Source organism: Pseudophryne corroboree, chromosome 5, assembly GCF_028390025.1.
Source record: "Pseudophryne corroboree isolate aPseCor3 chromosome 5, aPseCor3.hap2, whole genome shotgun sequence".
Classification (NCBI taxonomy): Eukaryota; Metazoa; Chordata; class Amphibia; order Anura; family Myobatrachidae; genus Pseudophryne; species Pseudophryne corroboree.
The window spans coordinates 412,577,806-412,599,727 of NC_086448.1; the positions used below are offsets into that span (position 1 = coordinate 412,577,806).

A 21,922-nucleotide genomic window follows, 5' to 3' on the forward strand; every position below is an offset into this window, starting at 1 on the left:
TGTGGCATTATCTGTCCAGCTAGTGGAGCCCGGTGCTGGTTTTAAAAATACGGGGGACCCCTACTCTTTTTGTCCCCCGTATTTTTGGGACCAGGACCAGGCGCAGAGCCCGATGCTGGTTGCTTAAATATGGGGGAACCCCTGTCATTTTTTTCCCCATATTTCTGCAACCAGGATCGGCTCAAAGAGCCCGAGGCTGGTTATGCTTAGGAGGGGGGACCCCACGCAATTTTTTTGGCAAAAATAAGCACTTTCCCACCCCTTCCCACTGATATACATGCACGGATCTCATGGATCCCTGCATGCATCTCAAATCACGGAAAAAAAAAGCAGGTCTGTTTTTTTTTAGGACTTTTTTACGAGTTGTAATTTTTCACGGCAGTGTTTTGTGTTTTTTTGCTTTGCACTTCTTAGTAAATGACCGAGATTCATATCATGCTTACTTCCCTTCGATATCAGAAAATGTCCAGCACAGAACTGGCAGAAACCAGTGGGACCCAGGTACTCCCATCTACTGTTTGGAGAAGTCTGTACAGACGTTGAAGGTACAGAATGGCTTTTTGGGCACAATTCTTCCATGAATATTTGAATGTAACAGGATACAGATTGTTTGCCGAAGGCTGCGGGGCGGTACAATAATGAGTGTCTGCAGGCAGCAGTGAAGCATGGGGAAGGTTCCTTGCAACTTTGGAGATGCTTTTCAGCAAATGGAGTTGGGGATTTGGTCAGGATTAAACGTGTCCTCAATACTGAGAAATACAGGAAGGTACTTATCCATCATGTAATACCACCAGGGAGGTGTTTGAGTGACTTCAAATTTTAGTCTGCAGCAGGACAAGATGTTTGGGATTACCTCACTGCCGAGTTCCTTCAAAAACTGTGTGCAAGTGTATATGTGTGCAAGTTAGGAATTGATACTGTTTTGAAGGCAAACGGTGGTCACACCAAATATTGATTTGATTTAGATTTCTCTACTGTTCATTCACTTTGAATTTTGCTAATTGATAAAAAATAAACTATAAGGCGTCCATTATTTTATTGATGACACTTTACCATATAATTAAGCTATCTTAACAAACTGCAAATAAAGACAGAGACACCAACTGCTAGATTTAAAGGTCAACTGGTATTTATTGAATTGCCGACCTGATTTTGTATTATGATTGTGGAGAATGGCAAAAGAAAGACGCTACCAAATGCCAGCTCTTGTCAATAATTCTATACCATAAAAAAACTGAGGGGACTGAACAACCACCTCCTAACTGCATAACCCAAATTGTGCAGTGCCCACCACTCCTTACACTGGCAAAACATGGATGATCCCGCAGGGGAACGACCATTGTCCAGTCGCAGGGGAAGGACACATTCGCCATCTTTCCAAAGGAAGGTGCCCCACAATGACCACTTATGCCAAATTTTACCGCTGGCTGGTAGCGACTTCCTGTTCATCTGGCTTTTAATAGCCGACTATCAAATTGTTGAACAAAGAAAGAGAGCTGCCAAAAAACAAAATAAAAAATAGATCCGTGAGGGCAGGAGGGGCTTCCAAATGGCAAGAGGAAATCAGAAGCACATAACCAAACTCTATATACCCCTATACTGCCGACACCCACAACTTCTCTGATAGGCAGACTAGATCAAACCTGTCACCAATGATAAAATACCTGCTGCAAAATCTACCTAGCAGCTACTCTGTCATCTTAACAAACTCACAAAAAATCAGGGCTTTTATATGGCTTTGTGCCTAGTCAGCCCTCAGCTAATCTTAACACTTCTATTTTTGAAAGCATTCTTACTTTATAGCATTTTTTTGCACATCTGCCTGAAACTTTTGCACAGTACTGTATATAAATAAGCAGAGCCAGCCCTAATCAATATGATGCCCTAGGCAAGATTTTGGCTGGTGCCCCCTAGCACAGCTGCTATTTTCGCCTCTGTCCCTACATCCCTTTCCCATCACCATCACCCCTCAGTCATAGCAGTACTCATTTTGGTGCTCCTACCCTCTATATTTTAAGTAGGAACAGTGCGCACATTCAGCGTGAAGCCCAAAAATTTCATGCAACAGTGTTCCTTCTTTATCTTACATCACACTGAATTGATCCTTATTCACATTACACCACACCATATTGCTCTTTATTCACACTAGAACACACAGTAGTGTCCTTTCTATATGTTATGCCACACAGTAGTGCACCTTATACACATAATGCCACACATTAGTAATGCCTTTATACACAAAATAGTATACCACAAAGTAATGCCTCTTACGCATATGACACACATTATTATTGTCCTTATAAACATAATGACACACATAATGCACCTTACACATTATGGCAACCTTTATTAATGCCCTTATACACATAATACACATTTGGCGCACATTATTAATGCATTTATTCACATGACACACATAATGCCCCTTACACATATGCCGAACTCTATTGCACAACAAACCTACCCACACACAGCACTCACACGGCTGCTAACACTGTAACCTCTGCGTCTGCTTGGATACAGATGTGTCCTCATACATCTTGCCTCAATATGCCATGCAAATCCTGTCCAGCTCTGCTAATGTTAAGCACAATTTTTTGCAGAAAATGTGTCTTATTTTCATAGCTACAGTATGTGACTAGGATGCACAAGCAGTTTCTGCTGAGTAAAATGATAAATAGCATGCTTATATTCTGTGTGTGGCTGTGGCTGTATCTGCATGCAAAATGCTACATTACAGTGATTTCTAGGAATACATTGTAAAGTAGCATTTCGTATGCAGATACAGTCGCAGTCACACAGAACATAGGCATGCCACATATCATTTTAATCAGCAGAATCTGCTTATGCCCCATGGCATTCCAAATGCCCTAGGTATTTGTCTAGTTTGCCTATGCCTAGGGCCGTCTCTGTAAATAAGGAGATTGTTGATGAGAGCAGATTTAGCCTGTACTGTACCCAGGACTGCCTCAGCCCCTTTCCTGCACTCAGAACTTAGTACAGGATTCCGAAGCCTACAAGGGACCTTCCATGCTCATTTACATGATTAACTGCTAAGGCAGTTTTCAGCTGCCAATGTATGTAGATTAAAAATAGTATTTATTCTAATGGCCTCATTTCCACCACAGTGTTACACAATATCAGTGCTGTTTGCACAATTTTGAACCTCCACAAATGTGTAATGCCTTAACATTACACTACCAGTACAATAGATTGGATTGGAGAGTCAGAAAAATAATAATTTTTACAAAGTTCACAGCACATACTGTATGTGTAAACAAACACAAGCATATATAGGGCCGGATGACTAAGCGGAAAATGCGGTAAACTCCGTGTTTACCGCATTTTCCTGATGTACTAATCCCCGGCCGGCAGGTCAGCGCCGCGGCGGGGTACGCCAGCGTTAGCTGGCGATAGTCCATAGAAGCCTGTGGGCTTCTCTCCGCGGCGCTGTGTGAGGGATCCGATCGGATCCCTCCCAGCATGCCCTGCGGCCGCCCCCGTCACCCCGCGCATGTGCAGACTGACTCCCGGGCCGAATCCCGGAAGTCAGGCTGCCGATGTGCATCGCGGAGGACAGCTCTTATCGGAAGAGCTGTCCTCCGCAATGCTGATCGCATATGTTAGTACACATGCGATCAGCATCGTGGCGCAGGGCGGCGATGGGCGGCGATGTACATTAGTACATCCCGCCCATACTGTTCCACTGTTCATCACATGGCTTCAGTTGCAATCTTAGTTTAGAGAATTCCACAGAAGTCCAGCACTGCAAGATCTGATGGAGAGGCTTGTCTTCTCACCCATTATCAGCACAGTAAAAAGGATGTCAAGAATTAATGATTAGCAATTTCTCTGCTGCAGCTCAACAGATGACCCAGGAGAGTGACATTTGCCCATCTGCTGACCAGGTGCTGGGCTGAGGCTTTTCTTTTGCGAAAGTGTGGAACAGTTTCTATGGACTTAGGGAAGAGCAACAGAAGAGTAAGCTGAGACATTTAATGAGAATAAGCTATAGGAGAATGTTCTAAGAGGATGTAAACCATCTGAGCTGGCATTTTGTATGAGATCCTGATAATTCAATTGCAGCCGTTTAGACTAGAGTAGTTGGCAGTTTCAACGCTGGTATGTTGGTTATTGGGGTTTTTCCTAGGCACATTCAGGTGAAGGTATACAGAAGTTTCTAATTTTAGTGAGAGTTTGTCTGGCAATGGTTAACTCACATTTGTGCAGTAAATAGTGTAGTATAGTATACCAGTTTTCATGGTGGTTGTAGCAATCTTTTTTTCTTTTTTTTTAAATAGAGTAATTTTTATTCAATAAGGAATGAATATACAGATATCGCAGTTTATATGTGAGAACCAGAATAACATACTTGTGCAGTGCACCAATATAACAGTTGGATAGAAGGAGAGTAAGAAGAAAAAAAAAATGCAACTGATAAAATATTACTCACACAATGGGGGTAATTCCAAGTTGATCGCAGCAAGAAATTTTTTTTAGCAGTTGGGCAAAACCATGTGCAGTGCAGGGGGGTCAGATATAACATTTGCAGAGAGAGTTAGATTTGAGTGGGTTATGTTGTGTCTGTGCAGGGTAAATACTGGCTGCTTTATTTTTACACTGCAAATTATATTGCAGATTGAACACCACACACACAAATCTAACTCTCTCTGCACATATTATATCTGCCTCCCCTGCAGTGCACATGGTTTTGCCCAACTCCTAAAAAATTTCCTGCTGCGATCAACTTGGAATTACCCCCCATGTTTCCAGTCGCACAATGGGGGTCATTCCGAGTTGTTCGCTCGCTAGCAGATTTTAGCAGCATTGCACACGCTAGGCTGCCGCCCTCTTGGAGTGTATCTTAGCTTAGCAGAATTGCGAACGAGAGATTAGCAAAATTGCGAATAGATAATTCTTAGCAGTTTCTGAGTAGCTCGAGACTTACTCCTACACTGCGATCAGCTCAGCCCGTTTCGTTCCTGGTTTGACGTCACAAACACGCCCTGCGTTCGGCCAGCCACTCCCCCGTTTCTACAGACACTCCCGCATTTTATCCTGGCACGCCTGCGTTTTTCCGCACACTCCCAGAAAACGGTCGGTTTCCGCCCAGAAACACCCACTTCCTGTCAATCACACTCCGATCACATCAACGTTGAAAATTCTTAGTTCGGACGTGAGTAAATCTACTAAGTTTTGTGCTAAAATACTTAGCGTATGCGCACTGCGTGCCATGCGCATGCGCATTTTTGCCTTAATCGCTCCGTTGCGAAAATCGGCAACGAGCGAACAACTCGGAATGACCCCCATATAAGAATGTGACGACATCTGTAAACAGGTTGTCAAACAGCATAGTAACCATTTTTAGTTTTCTCCCCAAACAATTTGCAATCTAACTAATGGGCATAATTTAGCCCACATAAACTTAAGAAAAAACAAACAAACCTAAAGACATCTAGAATAAAGAGAGTGAAGTGAAGAAGCAGTGAGTAGCAGCACAACTCAGCACAACAGGACCCAAGGCGCTGATTACCACTAAAGGGCGTCACTCTTTACAGAGTAATAGCAGGGGAGGAATATACAGATTCAAACCAAGGGGACCAAATGTTCTCGTATTTAGTAATAGCATTATTTTTCATATAAATATAGCGGTCTTTGAAGAGAGTGTCGTTCACCAGAGTCGTAAAAGCAGACACAGAAGGACAACTGGAGGCCATCCACGACCTCGCAATACACACCTTAGCTAGGGCGCAGATACTGCGAGCATAGAGGCCCTCCCATTTGGACCATGAGTTATGGCCCCCCATACCCAAGATACAAAATCTCGGGGTCAGCATATGTCTAGGTATCCCCGTCCGTTCCAGAATCGACCCAATCCCAGACCAAAACACCTGTATGGATGGACAGTCCCACACTAAATGCCAAAAGGAACCCCCAGCGGCACCACATTTATGGCAAACAGCCAAGCTGCCACCCCCAAACCTGGCTAGCCGAGCCGGTGTCATATAGGATCTATGCAAAATAAAGAACCGTATTTGTTGAAACCTAAGTGACTTAGTTACCATACACGGGTACTCTAGAGCAAGCTCCCAATCCTCCTCATCTATGGGGCCCAAATCACCCTCCCAACGCGCACGGAGTTGCGAGAGAGGATCTGCGTGAAATGTGTTAAGAAAGTACGAGTAAGTGAAGGAAATCACCATAACTTGTCCCAGTGAACTTAAAAAGGTCTTTATGGGAAAGGGTTGAATCACTGGGGGTGAATCCCTAAATTGTGACTGCATGGCATGTCGGAGTTGTAGGAATCTATAAAAATAAGAATTGGGCAAATTAAATTCCTCCTTTAATTGCTAAAAAGATTTCAATGTGCCATCACTGTACAACTGGGATATGGAAACTATGGAATGAGAAGCCCACACCACCCCACCCTCAAGAGCCCCCAGTTCAGGAAGCAAAGTAGAGTGCCAGAGGGGAGTATCCGGGTCCATACCATCAAACTTGAGCAGACCCCTCAGGGCGAGCCAAATTTTCATAGCCTGGAAGACAAGAGGGGGAGAGAGCCGAGAAACCCTACCACTCAGCAAAACCTGCACAGGAGAGAGGCCCGGAAAGTAGAGATGAGCGCCTGAAATTTTTCGGGTTTTGTGTTTTGGTTTTGGGTTCGGTTCCGCGGCCGTGTTTTGGGTTCGAACGCGTTTTGGCAAAACCTCACCGAATTTTTTTTGTCGGATTCGGGTGTGTTTTGGATTCGGGTGTTTTTTTCAAAAAACACTAAAAAACAGCTTAAATCATAGAATTTGGGGGTCATTTTGATCCCAAAGTATTATTAACCTCAAAAACCATAATTTACACTCATTTTCAGTCTATTCTGAATACCTCACACCTCACAATATTATTTTTAGTCCTAAAATTTGCACCGAGGTCGCTGTGTGAGTAAGATAAGCGACCCTAGTGGCCGACACAAACACCGGGCCCATCTAGGAGTGGCACTGCAGTGTCACGCAGGATGTCCCTTCCAAAAAACCCTCCCCAAACAGCACATGACGCAAAGAAAAAAAGAGGCGCAATGAGGTAGCTGTGTGAGTAAGATTAGCGACCCTAGTGGCCGACACAAACACCGGGCCCATCTAGGAGTGGCACTGCAGTGTCACGCAGGATGGCCCTTCCAAAAAACCCTCCCCAAACAGCACATGACGCAAAGAAAAAAAGAGGCGCAATGAGGTAGCTGTGTGAGTAAGATTAGCGACCCTAGTGGCCGACACAAACACCGGGCCCATCTAGGAGTGGCACTGCAGTGTCACGCAGGATGTCCCTTCCAAAAAACCCTCCCCAAACAGCACATGACGCAAAGAAAAAAAGAGGCTTTTTACTGATATTTGGTGTTTTGGATTTGACATGCTCTGTACTATGACATTGGGCATCGGCCTTGGCAGACGACGTTGCTGGCATTTCATCGTCTCGGCCATGACTAGTGGCAGCAGCTTCAGCACGAGGTGGAAGTGGATCTTGATCTTTCCCTAATTTTGGAACCTCAACATTTTTGTTCTCCATATTTTAATAGGCACAACTAAAAGGCACCTCAGGTAAACAATGGAGATGGATGGATTGGATACTAGTATACAATTATGGACGGGCTGCCGAGTGCCGACACAGAGGTAGCCACAGCCGTAAACTACCGCACTGTACTGTGTCTGCTGCTAATATATAGACTGGTTGATAAAGAGATAGTATACTCGTAACTAGTATGTATGTATAAAGAAAGAAAAAAAAACCACGGTTAGGTGGTATATACAATTATGGACGGGCTGCCGAGTGCCGACACAGAGGTAGCCACAGCCGTGAACTACCGCACTGTACTGTGTCTGCTGCTAATATATAGACTGGTTGATAAAGAGATAGTATACTCGTAACTAGTATGTATGTATAAAGAAAGAAAAAAAAACCACGGTTAGGTGGTATATACAATTATGGACGGGCTGCCGAGTGCCGACACAGAGGTAGCCACAGCCGTGAACTACCGCACTGTACTGTGTCTGCTGCTAATATATAGACTGGTTGATAAAGAGATAGTATACTCGTAACTAGTATGTATGTATAAAGAAAGAAAAAAAAACCACGGTTAGGTGGTATATACAATTATGGACGGGCTGCCGAGTGCCGACACAGAGGTAGCCACAGCCGTGAACTACCGCACTGTACTGTGTCTGCTGCTAATATATAGACTGGTTGATAAAGAGATAGTATACTCGTAACTAGTATGTATGTATAAAGAAAGAAAAAAAAACCACGGTTAGGTCACTGGTATATACAATTATGGACGGGCTGCCGAGTGCCGACACAGAGGTAGCCACAGCCGTGAACTACCGCACTGTACTGTGTCTGCTGCTAATATAGACTGGTTGATAAAGAGATAGTATACTACTAATATTATATACTGGTGGTCAGGTCACTGGTCACTAGTCACACTGGCAGTGGCACTCCTGCAGCAAAAGTGTGCACTGTTTAATTTTAATATAATATTATGTACTCCTGGCTCCTGCTATAACCTATAACTGGCACTGCAGTAGTGCTCCCCAGTCTCCCCCACAATTATAAGCTGTGTGAGCTGAGCAGTCAGACAGATATATAATATATATATAGATGATGCAGCACACTGGCCTGAGCCTGAGCAGTGCACACAGATATGGTATGTGACTGAGTCACTGTGTGCTGTGTATCGCTTTTTTCAGGCAGAGAACGGATTATAAATAAAAGTGGTGGTCACTGGTCACTATCAGCAAAACTCTGCACTGTACACTACTGAGTACTCCTAATGCTCCCCAAAATTAGTAAATCAAGTGTCTCTCTAATCTATTCTAATTCTAAACGGAGAGGACGCCAGCCACGTCCTCTCCCTATCAATCTCAATGCACGTGTGAAAATGGCGGCGACGCGCGGCTCCTTATATAGAATCCGAGTCTCGCGATAGAATCCGAGCCTCGCGAGAATCCGACAGCGTCATGATGACGTTCGGGCGCGCTCGGGTTAACCGAGCAAGGCGGGAAGATCCGAGTCGCTCGGACCCGTGAAAAAAAACATGAAGTTCTGGCGGGTTCGGATTCAGAGAAACCGAACCCGCTCATCTCTACCGGAAAGTAGCACCGGAGAAAAGCCCAATATAAAGAACCAGCATCCCCACCCTATAACCAAGCGCTAAGATGTGACAACTGAGCAGCATAATAATACAACTGAAAATTGGGCAAGGCCAGTCCGCCATCAGCTATGCGTCTAGTGAAGGTATTCAGCTGTATTTTAGGCCTCTTGTTGGCCCAGACCAGGGACGATAGTATACGATAGTATACTATTCAGCTACTGTATACTATTCAGCGGGAGCTTACACCAAGCTCTCGACTTGCGTATAATCCGCTGCATGAGTGGGTCAAGGTTCAGAGATATAAAATCGGAAGGGTCATTTGTAACTTGGACTCCAAGGTATTTAAAATGGTCCGTTCAGCACAATGGCAGGGAGAGCTTCGGAACAGGGGGAGGAGAGCCAATGACGGGCATAATAAATTACTTGGACCAATTAATACGGAGACCAGAAAAGCCACCAAATTCCTCAATGACCTGCAGCAAAATAGGCATGGATACAGCATAGTCATGTAGGAACAGGAGCAGGTCATCCGCATAAAGGGCAATTTTGTCTATACAGGAGCCTGTAGCAATTCCCTCGATGTCCGAGTGTGACCTAATCAAACAAGCCAAAGGTTCGATGGCTATGGCAAATAAGGCAGGGGAGAGGGGGCAGAATAAAAGAGGAGGATATGTATCCGTTTACCAAGATCCTGGCACTTGGGCTTTGATATAGCAGTCTGATCCATTGTATATAGTTAGGGCCGAAACCCATATATTTCATGACTCCCCACAGATAGGACCATTCAACACTATCAAACGCCTTAGCTGTGTCCAGGGAGACCACGACCGAATCCGAGGGGAAATCATGTGGAGCCTGCAAAACAGTATACAACCTGCGCAGGTTAATAGACGTGGACATTCCTGGCATAAAGCCGGACTGATCCTGATGTATTATGGTTTTAAATTACCGTGTTAAGCCGAACCGCCAACATTTTTGCCAGGACCTTAGCATCAGTGGGAATAAGAGAGATCGGCCTATAGGACTCCAAGAGACTGGGGTCCTTACCAGTCTTCGGTAATACTATTATAACAGCCTCGGACATCGAGGGAGGAAATTGAGCAGCGGTAAATATATCCAGAAACATACCATGCAGCTTAGGGCCAAAGAAATCAATATGTTGTTTGTACAGCTCTATGGGAATACCATCGCTTCCCGGAGACTTGTCATTGGGAAACAAACCCACCACCACAGTCACCTCCTCTAAAGTCAAAGGCGCGTCTAAAAAATCACGAGCCTCAGAGGAGAGCCTGGAGAGGGGTATACTGCTCAAATATAAATCCAAGTAATCTGCGGAGCATGCCAACTGAGACCAATATACATCTCTGTAATATGAGAGGAACAACTGCGCAATGTCTGGGGTGGTGTCTACAATAGAGCCATCCGGACCAGACACCCGCGCAACCGTAGTCCCAGGCCGGTCGTAATGTACTAAGTGGGCCAACAAGCTACCCGGTCTATCCGCCTGCATATATAAATTTGTGGCACGAAACAAAAGAGAACGGGCATTTTTATCAGATAAGTGGGCCAGCCATGCCGCCTGAGCTGCCAACCACTGTGTTTTAAGCGCAGCAGTACCCTCTGCCAAAGAGCGGATCTCAAGGTCCCTAAACTCAGATTCAAGAGCCCTCTCCCTCTCCCTAGACGTCAATTTGTGTGCAGCAATTTTACCAATCAGTGTGCCCCGTAAAAAAGCTTTGAATGAATCCCAGATAATAGGCGCCGGGGCTGAGCCCACATTTTCCGCGAAAAAACCCTCCCATTGAGATGTCAGGTCCGAGCAATCACCCAACTGAACCAGCCAGGAAGGATGCAATTTCCAATACGACTGTCCCCTCTGGCACTCCACATCTATAGACATTATCAAGGGGGAATGATCTGACACGCCCCGTGCTTCATAATGAACATCTGATATTCTAGGCAAAAGTTCAGGCGATACCAGGACCAGGTCGATTCTGGAAAAAGAGCCGTGTGTGCTGGAAAAACATGAGAATTGTTTAAGCGTGGGACAGCAAGCCCTCCAAGCATCCACCCATTGCATACTATTCACAAAGTCTGCAAATTTAGTTGGGCCACCCCCCACCCCGGGGGTCCGAGGAGAATTCCACCTGTCTAGGGAGGCATCTAGCACGTTATTAAAGTCCCCAAAACAAATAACAGGGGTGTGAGGGGAAGAGGCAACAAATGAGGCGGCCTTCTGCAAAACATCATACGAGAATGGCGGGGGAACATATACCGATAAAAGGAAATAAGGTCTGGAGCTCAGTTTACATTCCAGAAACACAAACCTGCCATAAGGGTCAGTATTCACCGAAAGCATTTCAAACTGGACAGTTCTTTTCACCATAACCGACACCCCTCGGGAGAAGGAGGAGTGAGAGGAATGATAGGCCCACCCCTCCCAAGGTCTGCGGAGCGACAACAGTCTATTTTCCTCTAAATGGGTCTCACTCAAACAGACAATGTGCGGGTCGTATTTCTTAATCATTTTAAGTACAAGGGACCGTTTTACTTTATTGTTAATACCTCGGACATTCCAGGCCAGAAATTTTAAGGCAGGCATAGGACCCGTGCAGTCATCTGGGGCACAACACGCATACAGCACAGAAGGTGGATAGGTAGCTCCGTTATCAAAAATAGCCATGAACACACACGCCCACTCAAAACTCGTACCGGGTGAACAATCCCTCCAGAAAACCCCATAGGTGACAGCCCAATACCCTGGAGACCAAGCCATCCGCAGACCCTGGGTCGCAAGTCGAGCCAGCCAAAGCAATACATCATCACTTCACATATAGAAAACAATAAACTGAAGAAAGAAAAAAAAGAGATCGCACAAAAACAAACAACCCCCAAACAACAACCCCCCTCCCTGTATACCTCCCCGAACTGCGGCATACACATATCCCGAACCAAACCTCAAACCCTTGAGATCCAAATGCCTACGGCAGACCTATGCGTAGCATAAAAACCTAAAGTCCCGGCGAAAACCCTATGTGTAAATAACACTATACAGTAAAGTCCAGAACCACCAAAACAAGAGGGTGCTCCCCGGACATATACTTGCTTGACTTAGGCCCAGGTAGTAAAATAAATCAAAACAAGACAAACTGGATGTCAGTCCGGAGCCAGCTGATGAACGCCACGAGCATATCTGTCCAGCCAGGCCGCTGCCTCCCTCAGAGAATTGAAGAACTTGGTTTCCCCGTCCGCCACTACACGAAGCCTGGGGAGGAACAGCATAGAGTAGGAGAGATTCAGGTCACGAAGACGACGCTTAATGGGCAGGAATTGGGCCCGGTCTTTCTGGGCGTCCGCTGCAAAATCTGGAAATGCCGACACTCTGACACCATTTTGAAGCAGGGGGCCCTTCGTGCGGCCCAGGCGCAGGACAGAGTCACGGTCTTTGTAGCGCAAGAATTTGGCAATAAAAGTTCGGGGTGGGGCACCTGGAGGTAACGGCCTAAAAGGTACCCTGTGGGCCTGTTCCACAGCAAACTGGGCAGTAAAGGCGTCTGCTCCGTACAACTCCTTAAGCCACGACTCCAGAAAGTCCTCAGGATGTGCCCCCTCTTCCTTTTCAGGCAGGCCCACAAACCGCACGTTATTTCTACGGAGGCGTCCCTCCACATCCAGGAGCTTGGTTTGCATTGCGGAGACCTGCTGGGACACTGTAGAGACGGATTGCTTCAGGGGGCCACAGAGATCCTCCAGATTAGAAACCCGAGTCTCGGCCTCACCCACTCTCTCACGGATGCGCTGGACATCCTGACGCAATAACGAAAGGTCACACTGCACTTTCTCCATTTTGTCCGACAAGCGTCGTTCACTAGCTGCTATAGCCTCCAAGACCTGTTGAATGGAAGGAGCAGAAGGTGACATTTCAGCGCCCGAGTCGGCCCCAGCCGGGGGATCAGGGCGGGTAGGAGGAGACGATTTAGGAGATGATTGCGCCGGCTGGCTAGTGGACTGGCAGGCAAACTTCTCCAATTTAGCCGCAGCCGCGCGTTGGCCATCTTTCACCATGGTAACCAAGGGTTGTACCCCTGACTAGTCACAAACACGGGTCCAGAGAGGCTCAAACAGTATGCAAGTCCCGAATATTCAGTGTCAGAAAACTCAGCAAAGATCCAGATATGCAGTATCAATAAGGCACAGAAGTCCCAAACAGCAATAATAGAAGTTGAGGGAGGGGACCAGGGGGGCCCAAGGATAAATACTTGATAAAGGCAAAAATATAGGAGAGTAGGACAGTATGCCCAGGGTCACCTCATCCAGCCCCACAGCCTCTTCAGAGCCAGAGTGCAGTGCTATGGAGACTTGCAGGGAGAGCTGCTTCCAAGATGGCCGCCGGGCCCACAGCTTCTCCCCTCCTCCTGCAGAGTTATTGAGACCCAGTGCCAGGGACCAGGAGCAGCCAGGTATACACCTCCAGGGGGGTACAGGGGGACGCCTCACACTCCAGATTGCCGCGAAATTGAGGCCGGGGATGCACAGGCGGCCTAGGCCTGAATCTCGGGAGGCAGCCGGCACGGCCAGGAGACGCAGACAGGAGGGAACAGAGGACGCCCGCCGCTGCCCCAGGGAGACAGGAGGCTGCAGCACCCGAAATGCAGCTCCAGGAAGGGCCAAGGAGGGAATAAGGCTTAATGGTCCAGGAAGCTCCTGTGTCCCGCTGTCTACCCACTTGCCGCCGTGGCCACGCCCCGTTGTAGCAATCTTTGAAGCATAGCTGCAGACTTTTTGCTGCCCCCTTCGGGAGGTCAGCGACGTGAGGAAGTGTACCACCACAGTAAAGTGGGTGGTCCAGAGGGGCAAGACACCATGGTCGCAACATTATGCCTATGCCTCACACTATACAATGCCATGATTACCAACAGTTTTAAGACAGGGGCAGGTTCATAATGATGCAATTCATCACAATTTGCATTATCAAGCGACATAAACTTGAATTTGTTATATTTTAATTTTATTTGTTATGTTTATTGTTCTTTTTTAACAAGGTATAAGAAAGCTGTTACATAGTTTACCTATGTTTTCTCTGTGATAGGATAGAACAGTCATGGTTGTAGTTTGAGCATTGTAATATCTAGCAGAAGAAAGTGAAGGAAAATTAATATAGCAGGTAAGCTGTAACTATTGTTTTATCACAGAGGGCCAAAGTTAGATGGAAATTATAAGCACGTTGCTCCCAAACTGTGTGCATCATATTTACAGAGTTGTGGCACCCCCATGTGAATGCTTAGTTTTATACTAGTCATCATTATCAATGCACGCTGGCACCTATAATATACTGTAAAATATACTAGGCAAAATATACTAGGCAAAATATATACCAGGCTTCTTTGTCTGTTCTTATTGTACAAATAACTGGAATGCCTGAGGAGATTCTTCTGTCTGTCTCTCGGCTGGGGCCATGCTTTTGTGACTGCACAGTTTATTGGTATGCTGTCATACCCAGTAGACAGTTTCTAGCAAGCAAAATAGTGAACTGTCCTTGAAAATTCATTAATTACTGATTGGTGGATGGCTGGAACTACCTATTTATTAAACTGCTGGGATCTGTCTACTGGGTATTATGATCTCCAGAAAGGTACCAAAACAGAAGTTACGTTATTTAGTTTGGTTGACACCAGCAATCTGGGGTCTAGATTTTTTTAACAACAGAGATTGGAGGAATTTATGCATTAGAAAGTCACCAGAGATCTGGAGTCTGTATAGTAAAGCTTTTATATGTCTGCAGTCTATATAGAAAAAGCCATCAGACACTATGGGGGGCATTTACTAAGCAGTGAAAAAAGTGAAGTGAGCCAGTGGAGAAGTTGCCCATGGCCACCAATCACCTGCTCTGTATACTTTTATAGTATGCAAATTATAAATTTTACGTCAATGCTGATTGGTTGCCATGGGCAACTTCTCCACTGGCTAACTTCTCCACTTTTATCACTCCTTAGTAAATGTCCCACTATATCTGGGATTTGTATAGTGAAGACACCCAGTGATCTAGAGTCTGTATAGTAAAGCCATCACAGATTTAGTGGGAGATGTGCTAAGCCCTGAAGAGTGATAAAGTGGAGAGAGAGATAAAGTACCAGCTAATCAGCCATGTCACAGGGAGTTAGGGCTGAAATGCCAGCAGTCGGGACTCGGGATGCCAGCAGTCAGAATACAGACCACGGCAGTCCACTGTTTAGAATCCCGACAGGGGTGAGGTAAGCATACTTCCTCTCACCCCCTAACCCACCCTCACTGTAGCCTAAACCTAAGACCTCTCAGTGCCAGCATTGTGATCTAAAATGGGATGCTGGCACTAGCATTGTGATCAGTGTCAGGATTCCAGCATCAGTATTTCAAAAGCCGGGATTCCGACTGTGTTTGAAAAATAACAGTAGGGGCTGGAAATTTATCTCTCTTCACTTTATCACTCTCCAAGGCTTAGTATATCTGTCTCCTAGGGGGGAATTCAAAAGTATTCGCCCCCGATCTGCCATCTAAAGTGATGGGAGATCACAGGGGGCAATATTTATTTCATGCCCCCTATCACGCTGATCAGCCGCGTAAAGCAGCTTAACCCGACAAAGTTAATAGGTGCGATCAGGAAAAGTGCTGTTTGGGTACCCAAACGGTTCACTTTTCACACATTGCAGCTCGTCACCACCGGTGCGTGCAAGCTGAAATGTAGACAGCCCGAATGGAGCTACATTTGAATATCTCCATTTGGTGCCATCTAGTGGCTGCCAGCAAAAAAAAATCACTTGAATCTCGCCTCTGGAGTCTGTATAATGAATACCCCAATGGTCTAGCGTTTGTATAGGAGTGGCACCAAAGATTTTTTTTATTGTAACTATGTAAGAGATTTTGGGGACCTGCACTGCAAATCCACCAGATATTTGGAGGACCTGCATTATAAAGATACCACAGAATTGAAAGAGTGCATGTTATAGTAGTCTCTGGAACAGGGTTGCTAATGCTATTACATTTTGTTTTGACTAATGGTTAGAAGAATGCTCAGTATATTGTATAGAGAGCACTAAGATGTTGGTAGTCAGTAGCGCACACAGGAGGGGTTTCTGAGTACCTGGAAACCCCCCCTGATTAGCCAAATGTTTATTTGTGAGACAGAAACAGCAGTGTCTCCGTCTCAGCAAAAGCCGCGACCACGGAGCTACTGCAGGAGCAGAGAGCTACGTAGCTCTCTGCATAGAGAAAGTCTGGGGAAAGTTGCCGACTGCACATGCTCAGCCGCAGCAGCTCTCTCCCTCCTCGCAGAATAGTCTGCTCGTGCCTCCCACTGCTCCCAGGCCCTGGTGGTATGTATACCACCAGTACTGTATATGAAGTGTGTGTGTACTTACAGGGATGTATATGTATTTGTGTATGTATGCATGTGCGTTTGTGTATGTATGATTGTGTGTGGTATGTGTATATATGTATGTATACAGGTACTGGAGGCTTTTTGCCAAGAAGAATGGGCAGCTTTACCGGGTGTAGTAGGGTATGCCGGCGGTCGCGCTCCCGTCGACCAGCATACCGGTGCTGGGAGCCCAACCGCCGGCTTACCGACAATGTGGCGAGCGCAAATGAGCCCCTTGCGGGCTCGCTGCGGGCACGGTGGCGCGCTATGCGCGCCACACTATTTTATTCTCCCTCCAGGGGGGTCGTGGACACATGAATAAGTGTCGGTATGCCGGCTGTCGGGATTCCGGCGCCGGTATACTGTGCGCCGGGATCCCGACAGCTGGCATACTGAAGACCACCCGCTTTACCATCTGAGAAAATGAAGAGCCTCATCCACAACTACCACAAAAGACTTCAAGCTGTCATTGATGTTAAAGGGGGAATACACGGTATTAAGAACTGGGGTATGTGAACTTTTGATCAGGGTCATTTGGATAGTTTCTGTTGTCATTATGATTTAAAAAGAGTAAACACAGTTGTTTGACAATAAATGGCTTCACCCAACCACTAACCATGAGTGAAAGAAAAGTTTGTGAGTTATCATTCATATTCTCTGACAAATGGCCAGAAAATCACAAATTCTGCCAGGGTATGTAAATTTATGAGCACAACTGGATAGATAGATAGATAGATAGATAGATAGATAGATAGATAGATAGATAGATAGATAGATAGATATGTGTGTGTGTGTGTGTGTGTGTATATATATATATATATATATATATATATATATATATAAAATATCAGTATGCTTTACCAGCACACGGGATGCCTGCAGCCAGTATACCGACAGTGGCATCCCGTCTGTTGGAAGCGAGGCGGTGAGACCCCTCGTGGGCTTGCTGCGGCCCCGGCTGCTCGCTTCGTTGGTCACAGGTTATATTCCCACTCGGTTGGTGGTGTGGAGCAACTAACCGAGTGGGAATACCCTGCGGATATTGGATTCCGTACGTTGGTATTTCGCCGGTTGTAGGTATTCTGGCATGTTGGTCTCTCGAACACCGGGATCCCGACAGCCGGCTTTTTAACTGCATCCCATATATATATATATATATATATATACATACACACATACACAGATACACACCCACGGAAACCCCCCTAAATAAATCCTGCGTTTGCCCCTGTTAGTATATACAGTATATTGTTTAATAAGATGTTCTCTGATGCATATAATATCTAGAAATCAGTACAATGTTATCTGTAGTGCATATTATTTAATAACCTGTTCTCTATATTGTGTATTGTTTATTAATGTGCTCTTTGTATTGGATTTCATCATTAAGATTCTCTCTGCATTGCATAGCAGTAACTAGCATATTTTTCCTATTGTATCATACATTTTAAGCTACTCTCTGTATTGTTGTCAGGAAGTTCAGGCAAATGCCGCCCTACCATTTCTGCCGGCAGTGCAGGCAGGTTCTGTGCTCTGGACCTCATTCAGTAAGGATTGTAAAATTTGCGAATTGCAATAGACCGATTATCGAACGACTATGCGTGCGCATCGTTTGCATTGCACACGTGCAAGTAATTGCAGACACAATTACGTACACATCGTAACGCAATGCAGCCGCTGTTTAACTGACAGGAGGCTGGTGTTTCTGGGCGGAAACCTGACATTTTCTGGGTGTGTCTCTGACGTCAGCGATGACTACTTCCAGCCTCTTGTGTCGCAAGAAGTATGGATGACCTTGCTTGGAGCAGATAGGAAAAATCTGCAATTTTCTGGTAGTTGCGTATGGTTTTGCTATCAACTCACATATTGCGATGTATTTGCAGTTTCTGTAATGGGCGTTTTTTCTCTATTTCTAGGAGGCAACTATTTGATCGCAGCAACTGCTTTTTAGCAGAAACTGCAATCCTTACTGAATCTGTCTTCATTCAGCTTCTCTGTGCTCCTCAGTCATCTGGCTTCCTCCTCATGTGGCTATGGGTGGTCCTTTCCCCTTTGTTAACCTCCAGACTTCCTTTAGGGACACTTATGGTCTCATTCTAGATTTAAAGGTTCAAGGACACATGACTCTGGTGTCACTGTGTCACCAGATTTGAATGACCACCCTATTTAAGGATCACTCTGTGTACTGTTCTGTGCCGGGTGTTATGTCGTATTAGCCTTCCCCCAGCATTTTGTTATTTTTGAGGTTCTGACCCTGCTTGTCCTCTGGATTCCACTTTGCCTGTGCCCCAGACATCTGCCAGTACTCTGTTTCTGCACCATGGCCTATGACCCTGACCTTGGATTGTTTGACCATTCTTTTGTCTTGTGATTTGGTAGTATGTTTTCATACTCCCAGATGTTGCAATCAGGAGGCAGTTTGAGGGCCGTGACCTGTGGATCATTGACAGCGAAGTCCACACTACTTAATGGTAGTTACTGGTGAAGATCCGTGGCCCATTAGACCCTGCGCCTCCACTCTGCTGGTGTCTATCTTTGACTGACAGCATTACTTGTGCCTGATGCACATAAATTGTTTAGAAATTTCTAGAATTCTGTCTGTATTGTATATAGATATCTGTAGAATGCTCTCTGTATTGTATACCAGTAACTACAATGCTATGTTTATTGCATATGGTCCTCAGAATGCTCTCTATTTTGTAGAGAGATCACTAGAAAACTGATTGCCACAGCAACTCAGTAACAAGACTGGGTGTGTCATTCCCCAGTTGTTATAAATATTATTTAGTGCACTTATGGTCTTTCATGTATCTGGCTTCCTGGTTGAGATGCAAGAGATGTTGGTCTGCATAATTCTCATATCCTGGAAGGTATTGTCTAGGTAGAGCCATGCCATGCCAATCTATTATGAACACTGACGGAGGTACCTCTATAAATTCAGGGGGAAATGCCTTAAGATGGGCATACACTATACAATTATCTAGCAGAACAGCTGTCCAATGTTGCTGGTTGGAATGAAAATCTGGTAATCTATAGGAGCAAATGACAATCAATCATTTGCTCCCAAACACTGGAAAATGGACAAAAACTGTTGTTAAGACAAACTGGTTAAACCCAAAATTCAATCAATTTGTTTGAACGCCAGGTGTGTTGTTATCCCTTTGGCTTCCAATATGCTCTGAACATCCAGTACTTATACTAGTCCAGGTTACTACTTACAGTACTACCTCCAAAATGGAGTACAGAATTAATACTTCTGATCACAGATGAATACCTCCCAACTATCCTGATTTTATTGAGACAGTCCTGTTTTTCGGGCACTGTCCTGCTGTCCCACCCACCGGCCACAGTGTCCCACGGTTTAGGGGGAGAGTTGGAAGGCCCCTTCTCACTTGCTGCCCTGCTTAGCAGGGCAGTGGTTAACAGATGCTGTGTGCATGCATACAGCGTCTATACACTGGAAGAGAGGGACTGGGGGCATAGCAAGAAGCTCAAATAACGTTGAGCATGCCCCCACAGTGACAAAAATCGCGGCGTGGCATATATTCGTGGAACTTCATGTAAGGACAAAACCCCTTTCTAAAAGGCCACACTCCATCATTTCGGGCAGCTGTCCCTCTTCCTAAGGTTGGCCATCAGTGGGTTAACCATCCATGGTAGCATGGATGGTTAACCTCAATGGCGTGAAACCATCTGCAAGGGAACCATCGATGCTTCACAGGAGTGATGGGGTGGAACTAGGCACTTTGAAGAAAAAATAATAATTTGGTGGTTCTGTATCAAAGATGACGGGAAACCATCTGACACTTGTCAGAATGCTGATACCGTATTCCCAAACGTAAGTATGCCAGGGAGGTTTAGGGTTAGGCTGAGGGGGGAAGGTTAGGGTTAGGCACTAAGAGGAGGGTTAGGCTATAGAGGGGAGGATTAGGTGTAAGGTAAGGGTTGGTTTAGTTGCTCACACATGTCGAGATTATGGCAGTCAGGATGCCGGTGTCAGTATTCTGACTGTCAGCATCCTGACTGCCGGTATCCTGTACCCAACCCGTTGCAGCACATCTGATGTAAATGTCAATCAATTTTAAACCATGTTACAATACATTTTAAAGATTAAAACATTCAAAAGTTCTTCAACATCAGAAAAATATTATTTCATATCAATTTCTCAAGCTGGCAAATACTAATAATGAGACCATACCATAGATGATGGACAATAATCTGGTGCCCTTTGCAGCAAATGTTTCTGCCGAGACTCACTTTTTGATGTCAAAATCTACAAAAAAGAAAAAGAAAAGCAAACAACTGAATTTTCAATTTCAATTCAGCTTATTATTCAGTATTTGAGGTGGTTATCGCACTCATCAGTGTGGTTATATATTGCTGCAATACTAACAAAATGCTTACATTTATTTAAATGTATACAATATGTGATATGGCTCATATCTTCATACTCTAGTGTCAGACATTTCCAGTCTTGTGTCTCAATTGTTACTATACAGGAAAGCAGGAATTAAATTGTTGTTTTTCTATTATTACCAAATGTTTACAAAAATCAAGCTTGTTGACGTGTAATTTTCGGGGCCGGTATGAATGGTCGACCATGTTATGGTCAACAGTCATTAGGTCGACCACTATTGGTCGACATTGACATGGTCAACATGAACACATGAAAATGGTCGACACATGAAAGGTCGACACATGGAAAGGTCGACATTAGTTTTTTTACTTTTTTGGTGTCGTTTTTTGCTTAAAGAGACTGGGAACCCCATTTAGTGCACCGTGTCCCCTCGCATGGCTCGCTTCGCTCCGCTAACGATTCGCTTGGCACAGATTACCGTTCCAATCGTAGTCCACGTGGATCGTAAAGTATGGAAAAGTTCCCCAAAATATATTTTTTTAAACTCATGTCGACCTTTTCATGTGTCGACCGTTCATGTGTCGACCATCTTCATGTGTCGACCATGTGTCCATGTCGACCATGTCAATGTCGACCAATAGTGGTCGACCTAATGACTGTCGACCATAACATGGTCGACCATGTGAACGGATACCGTAATTTTCCACCTCTGGGAGAATGCACGGTGGAAGATGCAGCTGGTTGGTATTGGTTGGTGAAAATATAATTAATTCTGTTTTGGAAATATTACGTTTGAGGTGGCGAGATGACATCCAAGCATGGCAGAAAGGCATTCAGTGACACGACCAATACAGATAGAGTGATAAATGAGGAATAGTACTGCGCTGTTAATAAATATAAGTAGCGGCTCCTATTAAATGAGGTAATTGTAAAATGCTTATTTGGAGCGTTTGTATAAAATAAAGAATAAAGAAAATAAAAACAAATTCATTGCAATACCTGTAAAGAAAAAAATGTGTAAAATGTTTAAAGCTCTTTT

General features: G+C 45.0%; 1 protein-coding gene across 1 annotated transcript in view; it reads right to left on the reverse strand.

The window, feature by feature from the left end:
• The window catches only part of RECK (reversion inducing cysteine rich protein with kazal motifs), a 424,990-nt gene that overhangs the window by 311,629 nt on the left and 91,439 nt on the right, over nucleotides 1–21,922 (reverse strand). The window contains exon 3 of the mRNA XM_063922771.1: nucleotides 20,725–20,799. Coding sequence (XP_063778841.1) covers nucleotides 20,725–20,799 — 75 coding nt within the window. The remainder of the gene's footprint in view (nucleotides 1–20,724; nucleotides 20,800–21,922) is intronic.